Below are 12,836 nucleotides of genomic sequence, written 5' to 3'. Positions count from 1 at the left end.
AACAGCTGACCTTCGTCATCACTGAGTAAGAAGTAGTCAGACTCAGATGAAGAGGACAGCACCGCCTTCAACCATTTCTTCCTTTTCTTGGGTGGAGGCTCAGCCTTGTCCTTTGAAGTATTGGCTCTTCCCTGAAATGCTATTTTTATGTCTCCTCGGTTCTTCTCTTCTTTTAATGCCATTGTATAATCTCTGTTGACTTGCTCCATGTTCTTCTTTTTTTCTTTTTCCTGAGCTTTCTCCTTTTCTTTTTGCTCACTATCTGTCTCCATCTCCCTCTGCTCTCTGTCCTTCTGGCCTCTGTGCCTCTCTCCCCATTCCCTCTCCTGTCTATCCGTATCTCTTTGTTCTCTCAGTGATCTTTCCTTTTCTTTCCATTCTCTCTCTTGTTTCATCCTTTCCCTCTGCTCCCTATCCTGTTTTACCTTCTCACTTTGTTCCTTTTTCCTTTGCTGCCTCTCTTTAAGTTCCCTTTCTTTTTTCTCCTTTTCCCTTCTTTCACTCTCATTTTCCTTCTTCCATTCCATTTTCACATCTCTGTGACCCCTCTCATTTTGTTCTCTGCCATCTTTTTCTTTCTTCTGCCTCTCTTCTTTTTGCTGTTCTTTGCGATCTCTCCCCTCTTTCCTTTCTCTTTCCTTATGTTCCATTTCTACTTTTTTCCTGGTTTCTCTCTCTCTTCTTTCTCTTTCTCTCTGCTCCATTAGCTCTCTTTCATTCCTTCTCTCCTTGTGTCGACTATCTATTCGAGGTTGGCTCTGATTGTGAATGGTCAGCAGCTGTTTAGGTAGAGGCTGGCGTCTGTCAGTCGGGAGACATGAGGAGAGACACTAACTTAATTGGTGTTTGTCTTAAGCATAGGCACATGAAACATAGATTAATTAAAATTTTGAAATTAGTCACTGAATTGTTTTTATGTGGTGCAGTCTACGTATGTGTTGAGAGTTCATCAACAAGTTTAATGGGAGGGGGGCTTATATGTATTAATGAATAATGATCAATTCACAGGAAGAGGTTTTGGCCTGCTAATCCTGGGTAGCCTTGATGCAGGCCAATTCTGGTTACACTTTCCACTCAGTGTCTTTCTCTGGTCATGCCCCTCCTCTGAAAATCAGAAACACTTGTCATCATGGCCTTACCTCAGAATCAGGCCAGCTCTGTGCCATGGCTTTCGTGAACACACTCTGACGTAATCTTTTTTGTTGACATTCTCCAAGAACTTCACATATAAACGCTGGTAGTACACTTTGGCATCACCAAAGTAACCCAAATACTGAGAGAACAGACAAGCATTAATATGTCATAAAGAGATATATTTGTAAAAATTCTAATATTGCAAAGAATAATATGATCCATTCTACAGAAAACTGCTTTAATGTTACGTTTTAATAGGCCGAAAAGAGAAAAAAGTCAAGCATCAGAGAGCCCAGCCCTGGGAACAATACCAGGTCTGTGGTGAACTGTTTTGAACCCAGAGCTGTCCACCAACAGTTTATGTCCTTAAACATACACTACGTCTTTTTGAAAAACTCACATTACTTGTTGCACAGAACTGCCTTTGACCATCTTTGATCTCTGGGCTGAATTTCTGGAGCAAAGCTTTTTGCACCCTCCAGATAGGTGGAGGCTCTCGGCCTGTCTGCAAGGCCATCTAGTGACACAGACAGACAGTCAGTGTATATTATGGCTGGTAAGTTATCCATTCAGAACACATACTTCCTGAGACCTGTGGCATGACTCACCTTAAGAGTCCCAATGTCCTCAGTTCGCACCACAAACTCATCCCGCTCACGAAAGATTCCCTCACCTCCACTCTCACTGTCTTCTTCTTCACTCTCCCCAGCGATGGCAGCATCAGCCTGTTTCTTTGCCAGGTGAAGGGAGGTAAGACGCTGGGATTGTGGGGCCTCCTCTGGCGTTGGAGGTGATGGTGGGTGAGAGGACAATGAAGAGGGTGAGGAGGATAAAGTGGAAAAGAAGTAAGGCAACCCAGCTTCAGGTTCCTGGTCCTGATCAGAAGATGATGGGGGAGGTGTGGTGGATGGGGGGGGATCGATTGGCCGAAGGGAAGGTTGGAAAGGGGTGACAATGGGATGACTGGTGGGGAGGTGGACGGGGGTGGGGAGGAGGCTGCAGTTGGAGCCTGCTGGTAGGAGGATTGCTGCATATGCTGATCAGAAGAAAGATCATTTAGACTGACTTCTTCCTCATTCTGTTGGATTGGTGGTGGAGAAGGTACAGAGATTGACGGGGGAGGGAGAGGCGATGGTGATGAGTATGTGAGCGGTGAGGAGGAGATGAATGGTGATGGAGGTGCAGGAGCAGGCACACGTCCTGATGGTAAATCTGAAAGAAAAGGAACAGGCTGAGTTTATAATTTTACTTGAAAAGACTTTGAAATGAACCTTAGTTCTGTGGTACAGTGTCTTTCTATATAAACACCGTGGTAACCAGAAGAGTGTGGTGCTATTTGGGAGGAGGAATTATTCCTCCCCTTTTCCTGAAATAAAACGACAAAACTTTTTACCACAAGGGAGCTAAATCAAAATAATTTTCTGTCAGCCTTTTTTTAAGAGCTTTGACAACGTCACTAGTGACTGAAGTTATTATGAAGTTAGTTTTTATGTCATCATATAGCCTAAACAACAATAACAACTCATCTTCTTTGGGCTCTTTGTTATCCAAAAATAATTTTACATTTGACCACCGTGTCATTCAGGGAGGTCAAATGTCACTTTAATTAAAACAGAGTCACTGTACATCTAGAGAATTTAACACATTTTTACAAATTTGACAGTGGAGACAATGTTTTAACAGAGACAGACACATCTATAACCAAGCTGAAGTTACACATTTGTTAAATGGAGGCCATCTCACAGAAGAACACCACAGAACGTAAGTACAAAATGAAGCTGTCAAAGAGGAAATAAGTAAGACAAATATAAATACCATCATGGCCTTTAAATTTAGGGCCCTCCATAATCTGCGTGTCAGACGCTGTATCCTGCTTCTCCTGCTTTCCCGCTGCTCCCTGCAACATATTGTATGAATGCCTCATGTTTTCTTCCTTGTTTGCTATCTCCTCGCCTTCCTCCTCCTTCTTGCTGTTTTCTTCTTCTTTTCCATGCTCAGATCCTACCCACTCCATGTCCGACAGTATCGAGATCATTTTTTGTTCCTCACGTGTGTTTTGTTTATTTTGTGTGTTATGCTGAGTGTGTGCAAGTGCCCCATCTTTTATGCTCTCCATACTAGGAATGAGGGGAGACATGGTTTTGAGAGGCGGGCTGAGCGACGGCTCCTGTGGCGTGGGTGGAGAAAGCATGGGTTGTACTTTGACTACTGCAGAAGCCACTGCAGCAGCCAGTGAGTGTGGAGTGTCATAGAGGGCAGAGATTGCAGATGAGATGCTCTTCTGCAAGTCCTGGTTCTTACTTACTGAATCCTCCTCATCAGAGGAGAAAGAGGGGAGAGTCCCCAGGTTTCTTTTCAGTTCATCATCCAGAGGTTTGCAGGAACTTTGGCAGCTACTGAGGGCTAGGTCTGGCCCTTCACCCTGGCTGCCATCGCTGAACGGTCCTGGAGGCTGCTGGGGAGAAGTTGGTGGTAGGGGAGGAGATGGTGAGGATAAGCATTTAATTCCTCCCCTCATAGAGGAACAGGTTTCTTGGTTGCCTCCATCATGTCTTGGTTCAAGGTCTGGCTGTTTTTTACCTGTCTTCAGAAAATCCAGAAAAGAGGCCATAAAGCTTGGTTTGAAGTCAAAGACCTTCTTGTCAATCTGTAAAAAAGCAGAAGCTAATAACTGATGGTGTTATGATATAATAATTGCCAGCATTCACTTAGAAAGACTACAGTGGATATCTATTCAAAGGCTGTTTTCTTGTATTTGTGTCAGTGTTGATGGTATACTTGAACATAAACCACCACACTGGACACAGATGTGTCACTGCATACACATCATTTGTCCACCTAAGTGGCTGCATTTTCAACTTGAGAGATTCTGCAGATCTTTCCTCCCCACTGCTGTCAGACTCCAGAACAAAGACTTTGCAGATGACCAAACACACAAATCCACACGTGTGAAATAACACTAAGTGCGATTCTTTTTTTTTCTGACAACGTAGTATTTTATTCAGTTGTATATAGTATACTATTCTTATTATCTTATCCTATTCCATTGTTTTTCTTAATTTTTGCTACTGTAACTTTGCACTGTCCACTTTCTGCTGTGACACAACAAATTTCCCACATGTGGGACTAATAAAGGTTATCTTATCTTATTTTAGGGCACCAATTAAATGACAGATTTGTTATTTGATCTATAAATTCCAAACCCTACAAGTTTGTTATGATGTGATAAAACAGAGTATTTTGTGTCAAAGTTTACTTTCATGGGCAGCGCTGCATTGGCCTCATTGAGTGACTTTTACACAATATGCCCTTCAGCACACAGTGAACCCACTCTGCAACTTTACATGCTTATCAAATATCTAGAAGAAATACATTTTACAAGCTAAGTTGTTGCAGGTGTGGCATCCTATTACAGTAGCACACTGCACTCTTTTGAACAATTCATTCTTTCACAAATGAAACAGACTGGCCAGGTGACTGACAACACCTGAATTCAAATCATTGTATTGACCCAATACGTTTGTCCATGTAGTGTGTATACAGCTATAGCAAATAAAGAGACACCCTTTGTGCAAAATTTTTTACATGTGGAATAATCAACAATCTAACATTTCCATTACAATAAAGTTTGTAAGAACAAAGCTGTGAAGGATTTTTCCACTTTAGCAATAAATACAGATCTTGGTAGTACAGCTTAACAGACAGCAGATGGCACTAACATCATGTGCTGAAAAATGCCGTAACTGTGGCAACAGCTGCCCTGGTGGCAGGCATCGCTCTCCTCTTGGTTTTGAAAGCCAGAAAAAGCTGGCTGTCAATCAGCCTTATCCACTTTCTTTTCAAATTACACAAATCAAAATAGTGTTGATGTTGTTGTTTTTTTGTTCCACTGCAGACTATACCAGGGATCAGTGCCACATTATTTCACAGGTATTGTCTAAGTGCCTATAGCTACCTGATTTATGAAGAAATCCTTCTTCCAGAGGCTTGAATTTGAATAGATGATATATGAATTATATATGAAGCTCCTGGCTTTCCTCATTTATGCAATGGAGTAAAGGAACTTACTAAATTTGAGAGTTTCTGCATAGCAGTCCAGGCTTCAGGATTCAGTGAATTGTCAATTTCTTTCTTCCAACCATCCACTACCAGCTGTTTTACAGTTAAAAATGTAATGACAAAGGATAAATAAATATATAACAAAGGATAGGGAAAGGTTAAACCTGATACTCAGTTTAGCTATAATGAGTATTGTTGTTGAACCAATACTTATTGTCTCCAGAAATTAAAAAACACAAGAAAAACAATGTACTGCAATGTCGCTGTCTTTCACCTATTCTGAAGGTGGAGTCCTACAGACGCCAAGTCAGCACTTTAACACTTAGTCTGTTTTTTGACTTGAATGCAGTGCTAACAACAATTACTAAATAATAAGACTTTTGCTTAAATGTGCAATTACTGACTTTCATCTTGGGGGAAATTTTAAGCGTCCCTTCATACTGAGAACATTAACTGTACATACAGAGCATCTTCCCGTTGCTATGGCAACTAACTTTCTTTTCACTCTAGCATGAAACCCAAAGTTGAAATTTCCATGTAAAGGTAATCAGCATCCACTCATGGTGACAGTTGTTTCTCCTACACATTCACAGACAACACTGAGATGCAAGACCTCAGCACATGGTGCTTAAACACCCCAACTGATATTACATGACTACAAGGATAAATCTGCTTCTGCTCATTGTTTATTCTGAACTTCACTTTATAACATGGCTCATAACTGAAGGTCTAATTCCCCCATCTTAAAGTAGTTTTTAATGTGTGTTTTTTTTTATAAAAAAAAAACATCTGTTTTTCATAATGTAGGTCATTTAATTTACCTGCAAAGACTTACTAATGGGCATACTAGAGCAAAGAGTTACAATTCCAGTTTTTATATGAATAAAGAAAGAAATTATACTGTCAGTAATTTTAAGTAGTGTTTGATTTCCATGCATTTTAGCAGAAGAGAATTTTATCCCTCAGATTCATTTTCATGACAAAAAGAAACAAAGAAGAAAATAATGGCTATAAAAAAAGAACAGCAAAGAAGCAGAAAATAACATAACTGTACAAATAAAGAGAACTATAAATAAAAGTACTGTTTATTATTATGTTAATTATTTTGCAATCAGTTTTGTTTTTTTATGTAAATAAAAAACAAATTGTTCTATTGGAGTCTTTCTTCATTCACATAAGTTTGGTTTTTGTAGTTTTCTTATAGTGTTTTTGAAAGCTGAAGTTGAACAATATTTATTTTTTAAAATTTAATTTTGCTCTATCGTTCTCACTCTCTCTCTCTCTCTCTCTCATTAGACAGGCAAAGGCCTTCATCATATTTTTATATATAAAAACATATCTACTGTATTATAAAAGGATAGTGGAATAGTCAAATAGCCATCAGCACACAAAGAGAATTAATATTAAATAAAGCTGTGAAAACATTAAATGACTCAATAACAAATTGATATATAAAAATGTACAAACATAAGGTCGTTTATATGGCTCATGTATCTAAAAATACACATTTACAGTATAAGATGGAGAAAGTTAGACAGTAATTAAAATTACTTACAGTATTATGAATGTCTCATTTCTGTAAAACACCTCAAAGTTACCCACTACTTCATTTCTTTAAAAATATTGCTACCCGTTTATTCTACTAAACCTATCAGTAAGTATTTATGAACCAATTAAATTACAAAAGGTTCATACTAGTTATATCATTATTTTTTTAAAGCAGAGGGTGGCAGATTTTTTCCTCCCAATGTCTCTGAGCTATTTTTTTTTTTTTAACTCTTTTCTTGTTAACTAAAAACAAAATCCACTGTTCAGATAATTATTTTTTTGCTTAAACAGTAATTTCTTTTCTTTACAAAATTAGTCATCTGGCTTTCCCATAAAAAAAAATTCCCCCCATTCTTAAAATATAATCTGACACAAGGGAGAAAGCTTTCACCTTCGGCCATGCCTCACACTGTGAACTTCCATTCAAATTTGCAGAATGACACCTGTAGACATCTGTCTCCAAAATGTTATAGTGTAGCAGATAAAATACACTTTTATCAGACATTTCTATTGCAGCTTTTATGAAAAGCCGCTTTTCTTCTTAATTTTCTTTACCTCCTGAGTTCTCTGCTGATGTATCATAATCTCGTCTTTTGTCTGATTCACCTCATTTCTGTTGTAGTCAACAGTGGTACTGGGTCCAGGACTCAAGCCCAGAGATGGTGCTGACCCCACCGATCCCTCAGATGGAACAGGGTTACTGCTGGATAGCGAGTCTGTCCTCAACAAGGACTCTGGTGGAGACATAGTGGCAAGGTGCAGTTTGATCTGAGAAAAAGACAGGTTATTAAGTATTAAGAAGATTCCAAGCTAAGACAAGTTTTACCCTGCTTAGGATCATGCCACTATGTGATTCCAGATTTACATACCAGATTTTCTGCATTACCTTAAAAGTTCTGACCGGATCTTGCTGCGACTGGTGAGATGTATGCTGTTGTTGCTGATGATGCAGTTGAGGGTGGGGACAGGAAATATGTTCTTGCTGGTGATGGTGGTGATGTTGTTGGGGCTGCTGGTGGGGTACTTGATGGAGGTCTGCCTGCTGCCTGTGATCTTGTTGTTGATGATGTTGGAGGTGCTGCTGTTGGCTGTACTGTTGCTGTTGGTACTGTTGCTGGTGATTATATGAAAGGCTTTGAGTTTTGTTCATATCCCGATGCATGCGCACTTTTCCTTCTTCCCGTCTGCATCGCGCTCGACCTCGGCCACGCCCCCTCCTATTTTCTCCAGCCACAGATCCCATCAGGCCCCTACAGTAAGGAGGTTCTGGAAGAGGACGTATACGTGGGCGACCTCGTGGCCGAGGAGGTCCTTCACGTTTTGGTTTAGTTGGTTTCCTGCCCCTTTTCTTAGGACCATCGTTAGGGGGGTGTTGCGAATCGTGTCCAAGAGAAGAGTAGCTGGAGGGGTGGCAAAAGTCCATGTCACCTGTTTGTGGGCTTAGTCCACTTATCCCAGAAACCCCACCAGGTTTTCTACAACTAGACACCAAGTCAGGCAACAAGTCAGGAAGCCGGCGATTGTTAAGGCGAATATCTGCTGGAACGTCAGCTTTATCTTCGTCGTCCCCAAATTCATACTCCTGCGCATAGTTTTTCTTTGTTTGAGGTTGTGGCTCACGTCGCTGTTTAAGCAAGTGAAATGAGCTGGTCCTCAGCAGTTTTTTGGGTCGAGAGGAACAGAAGATAGGAGAGGTTACACCAGTACTGTTGGAATTTCCACCCACTCCCACAGTTGCTATCATCTTGTTGACTAAGCTATCCCCTTGAACTGCTGAATTCAATCCCATAATGGGAGTTTGGGATTGGATGAGGCCAAGCTGGTCAGTAATGACAGTGGAAGGAAGCTCATGAGTCTTCAGACAGTCATGGTCTAAGTGCAGATCACCATTTCCTTGGCAAAGTCCTTGGCAGTACTGTCCAAATCCTTGATTGCTGTGATGACCAACCATATTATAGCCCTCTGCAGCACCTCCTGATTTTAAAGCCTCCATATCCTCTTGTATCGGTCCATGACCCCGGCTGAGGTTTTCTTGAGCACTGTGTCTTGCCCCAGTATAGCCTGATTTGTATTCAGATGAACAAAACATATCCTCCATCTCAAGAAAAACACAGTCTGGAAAGCAGATTGAGGTCAAAGGTGCACATTGCTGAAGTTGAGCTTGAGTCTGTCCTACTTTATCTGTCTGGCTTACTGTCTCAAATTGATGCTGTTTGAGCTGCTCTAACTGTGAATGTGAGAGTTGTGTTTCAGGATCTGTGGCCTGGGATTGCTGTTGTTGAGGTGTTGCTAAATGTATTGTCATCTGTTGCAAGTGTGAATTAGTTATCTGAGTGGTAACAGACAGTTGATGATGAGTGTGCTGAGTGTGTTGCAGAGCATGGGTGTGGGGGTGGGTCTGAGGTTGGTTGAGATGGCTCAAGTGTGAAGGGGTGTATAAGTCCAAATCTTGTTCAGAAAGGAAGTGACTATTCATATCAGCTCCACTTCTGTCCAGAGATCGTCCACTATCTGTACCATTGGCCTGAGAAAGCGATTGATCTAGCATCTGTAGTGGAGATACTGAACTCTGACTGGCTCCTGTTTGATATGTTGGATGGCTTCCACTGTAGTGGGTATCTAGCCTCTGGGTTTGGAGCTGAAGTTGCATCTGTGAGGACCGGTTCTGTACATGGGATTCCAACCCAGCAGACCCCGCTCTTCTAACTGAACCCATCATAGCTTGCTGGTGTTGCTGCTGCTGCTGCTGGTGCTTCTGTTGCTGCTGTGGGGCTTGTTGGGAATCCAGCTTGTTTTGGATAGTGTGAGAAGGGACAGACTGTAACATGTGAGTTTGCTTGGGATGGTCTGGTGATGTATTCATCAGAGAGACAGAGACATGACTTTGTCGAGTTTGCTGTACATCTGGTGGGTAGTAGGCATTGTCATTTGCATCTGAAGGCTTCTTAATCTCTATAAGAGAGTGACTTTGTGGGAGGGAATTGCGATGAATATGCTGAGAATGCTGAGAGTGATGTGTATGTTGAGTGAGCAGAAAGTGCTGGGAGATTCGAGAGTGTTGAGTGTAGTGCTGAGAGTGTGTGGACACATGTGAAGTGCTATGATGATGCTGGGAGTTTGGGTGCTGTATGTAGGGATCACCTCTTCCATAATAGACCGCAGAACCCATTAACTCATTTTGCTGATGATGCGAGTGGATAGCATGAGAATGAGAATCAGATATTCTTCGCACCCCTGAAGCATTTGACTTTGATATGATCGAGTCTGACCTGGCCTGTTGTTTCTTCTGTGATATTTCTAATGGTCTGTCTAAGCTCACTGTGTCATTAATTGCCATTCCAAGACCAGAATTGCTGGTAATGTTATTGGTACGAATGACACTCTGAAGCTGGTAGCGCTCTTCTGATATCTTGTTAAGATCATATGTCATTCCCTTGCTTTCCCCATGAAGGATTGGTTGAGACAGTTGCTCAGAATGTGGGTGATGTTGGGAAAAATGGGGGTTTGAGCTTTGTGGATGTAGTAAGTGATGGATAAGGAAATCTTCACTGTCTCCTTCATCTTGGGATTCCTCAGCTCCCAGCATGTTTGTGGCCTCTGTTTTGGTGTTCGGGGGTGATGAGTGGTACAACTGGTTCCGAGCTTGTCGCTTATCAGGGAAACCTTGTGGTGAGGACATAAAAGTAGGAGCTGGGATCGAAGACAAGTATTTATTTGCCCCTGAGCCTCCAGGGGACTGTACAGGTCGGGCAGCTACAGGAGAGTGCAATCCTGAATAACTGATCGTAGAATTGGTTGAGGGTGATGTACTAGACTCAGTCAGGTGATATGCGTTACTGCCTTCATTACCAGCAGCCCCGTTCCCAGTTCCCGCAGAGCCTAATACACTGTGAATCCCAGGTCCACTCCCGGCTGATCCACTCCCATAGTCTATGGATGGACTTTGTGGTTTTCTGAGAGATGTTGAGACAAAACTTGAGTCTTGAATGATTATCTCTGCAGAGAAGGAGCGTTCACCAGAGCCTACACCCATGAAGTCTTTCCCCCCACTGCTCCTTGCTCCAGTGCTCAAGTCCCGGACATGGGGTGAGTTGAAGCCATCATAATGTACAGTCATGTGTGTAGATGGTGGCAGGTTGAGGGAATAAGACTGAATATGTTGCTGGGGAGGGGTGTGGTTTGGCAAGCTTGTGCTAGGTTTGGTTACAGATTGAGAGCCATAGGTGGACAGACATTGATTGGCTGCTGCTTGTTGTACAAGGGATGATGACACCACTGGGAGAAGAGGTGGTACTAGTGCTGACTGAGGTGCGGGTTGCTGAAGAGAGGGAGCAGACAGAGAAATAGTACTGGTCTTTGAGCTAGAAGAGGATGAAGAGGAGGTGGAGGAGGTTGATGGTGGAGTTTGTGGGGTACAGGAAGAAGACGAATAGTTACTTGTGGAGCAGGAACTTTTGGCACCTTTAGTAGTAGCTGTAGATGAGGAGGGAGTTGAGGAGGTGGATAATGATGAGGTATAGGCTGTTTGGATGACAGGTTGATATATCTGGGATTCCATCCTTGGTGAGGTCTTGGGGTCAGAGGACAGGCTCCGTTCCCCCAGTGGACTGTAGGACACACCAGCATGCTGATAATGGCTGACTAGCTGGTGGTAGCCAGATGAACCATCAGAGCTGGCATAGGATTGTGATTGTAGGGTTGTGGTGTAGGCTGAAGATGAGAGAGGGTAATGCTTGATCACACTATTGTGGCGGGAAATTGCTGTCTGTTGAAGTGGCTGAGGCTCAGGAAGAATTGCAGGTGGCAGGGCTGCCGTCGACGACAACATCGAGGCATTATATGGTTGAGAGGATGAGTTATGAAGCTGAGAGGGCAACAGATTAAATTGGGGAGGGGACAGGTGGCAATTGGAGGAAGTGGAAGGGTCTTGGGTCTGGGGAGTTGCAGATTCCTGGGAGCCCTTGAAGGCAGTGCTCTGGGAAGACAGCAAGTGATCAAAGCCCAAGCTGGATTGAGAGGATCTTTTAATGTGTACCAAGGGATCATGTGGGGATATCAAGCCGTTAGAAGTTTGGCTAAATGTAGTTGTATCCTGCAGGGATAATGAGGGAGTGAATGATCGTCCAGAAAAAATGCTAGGATTCTGGTATGCAGAAAGAGCTGAGGAGGAGTGAAAGGAGCTTGAACCTGGAAGTGCCCCTGAAATAAAGAGGTCCGTTGGGGCCGGTGTATGCATGGCTACAGGACACAATATTACATAGAAAGTGTTGGTCACTCTAAGTTACTATTCATTTTTGAAAAATTGTCAATTTTTTTACTTTTATTTTGAGACTACAGAAATCTTTCTTTTTGCATATAGAATCAGTGAAAATACTTTTAGGACTGAAATTTGACTTCATTTTATTTTAAGGTTAAGAATTAGGACTGACAATAGTTTGTTATTATTTTTTAAATGTTGTTCCTACAACAGGCTAACACTCACCAGTCTGCCAAGAGGATGTGCGGAACTGAGAAAGGAGGGAGGAAGCAGAGGGTGAGGGCTGTGGAGGCTGTGAATCCAGAGCTGAAATCAGATTCATGACAGAGGGGTCGGCACCTGAGGGGCTGGCATGATGGAGACTGGACTCAAACAGCCCTGACAGATCTTGCAACAAAATACAAACCTCAGTTACTTGATATCATAGATGATATAAACAGTTTAGAAAATCTTCAGACTTTGAGCTACTAATGTATTGCACAAGATCGAACTAGGTTTGGGCGTAAAAACATTGCCGGCACTGCTGGCTGACTTCTGGCATGGTAAGTGGCATGTCATCCAGATATGGGCCAGGCCTGGTGTAGATGGCACTGTTTATGTGATGGCATGCCACATCTGGCCCGACTGTGGTTTGGTTTATGTGGCCCAGGCTCATAGAAAACATGGCTCATAGCTGGCACTTCTGACTGACTGGTGTCATGGCAGGGTGTATGTCAACCAGATGTGGGCCAGGTCTGGCAATGATGGCACTATTTATGTTCCTTTTCTCCTATTTTAGTTAGAAGACACAAATGCCATGTTGCAATACTGTACTGCTATGGTAGCCAACGTTTCAAAT

General features: G+C 42.4%; 1 protein-coding gene across 1 annotated transcript in view; it reads right to left on the bottom strand.

Annotated features, from left to right (window-relative positions):
• prr12b (proline rich 12b) overlaps window positions 1–12,836 on the bottom strand; it is a 104,904-nt gene that overhangs the window by 15,707 nt on the left and 76,361 nt on the right. The window contains 10 exon segments of the mRNA XM_025906676.1: window positions 11–801; window positions 1,140–1,273; window positions 1,535–1,651; window positions 1,743–2,063; window positions 2,066–2,346; window positions 2,950–3,781; window positions 5,203–5,286; window positions 7,297–7,509; window positions 7,628–11,979; window positions 12,224–12,385. Of these exon segments, the coding sequence (XP_025762461.1) occupies window positions 11–801; window positions 1,140–1,273; window positions 1,535–1,651; window positions 1,743–2,063; window positions 2,066–2,346; window positions 2,950–3,781; window positions 5,203–5,286; window positions 7,297–7,509; window positions 7,628–11,979; window positions 12,224–12,385 (7,287 nt within the window).

The sequence above is a fragment of the Oreochromis niloticus genome, linkage group LG4 (genome assembly GCF_001858045.2).
Source record: "Oreochromis niloticus isolate F11D_XX linkage group LG4, O_niloticus_UMD_NMBU, whole genome shotgun sequence".
In the NCBI taxonomy this organism is placed as follows: domain Eukaryota; kingdom Metazoa; phylum Chordata; class Actinopteri; order Cichliformes; family Cichlidae; genus Oreochromis; species Oreochromis niloticus.
This window is presented reverse-complemented; position numbering and strand designations above follow the sequence as displayed.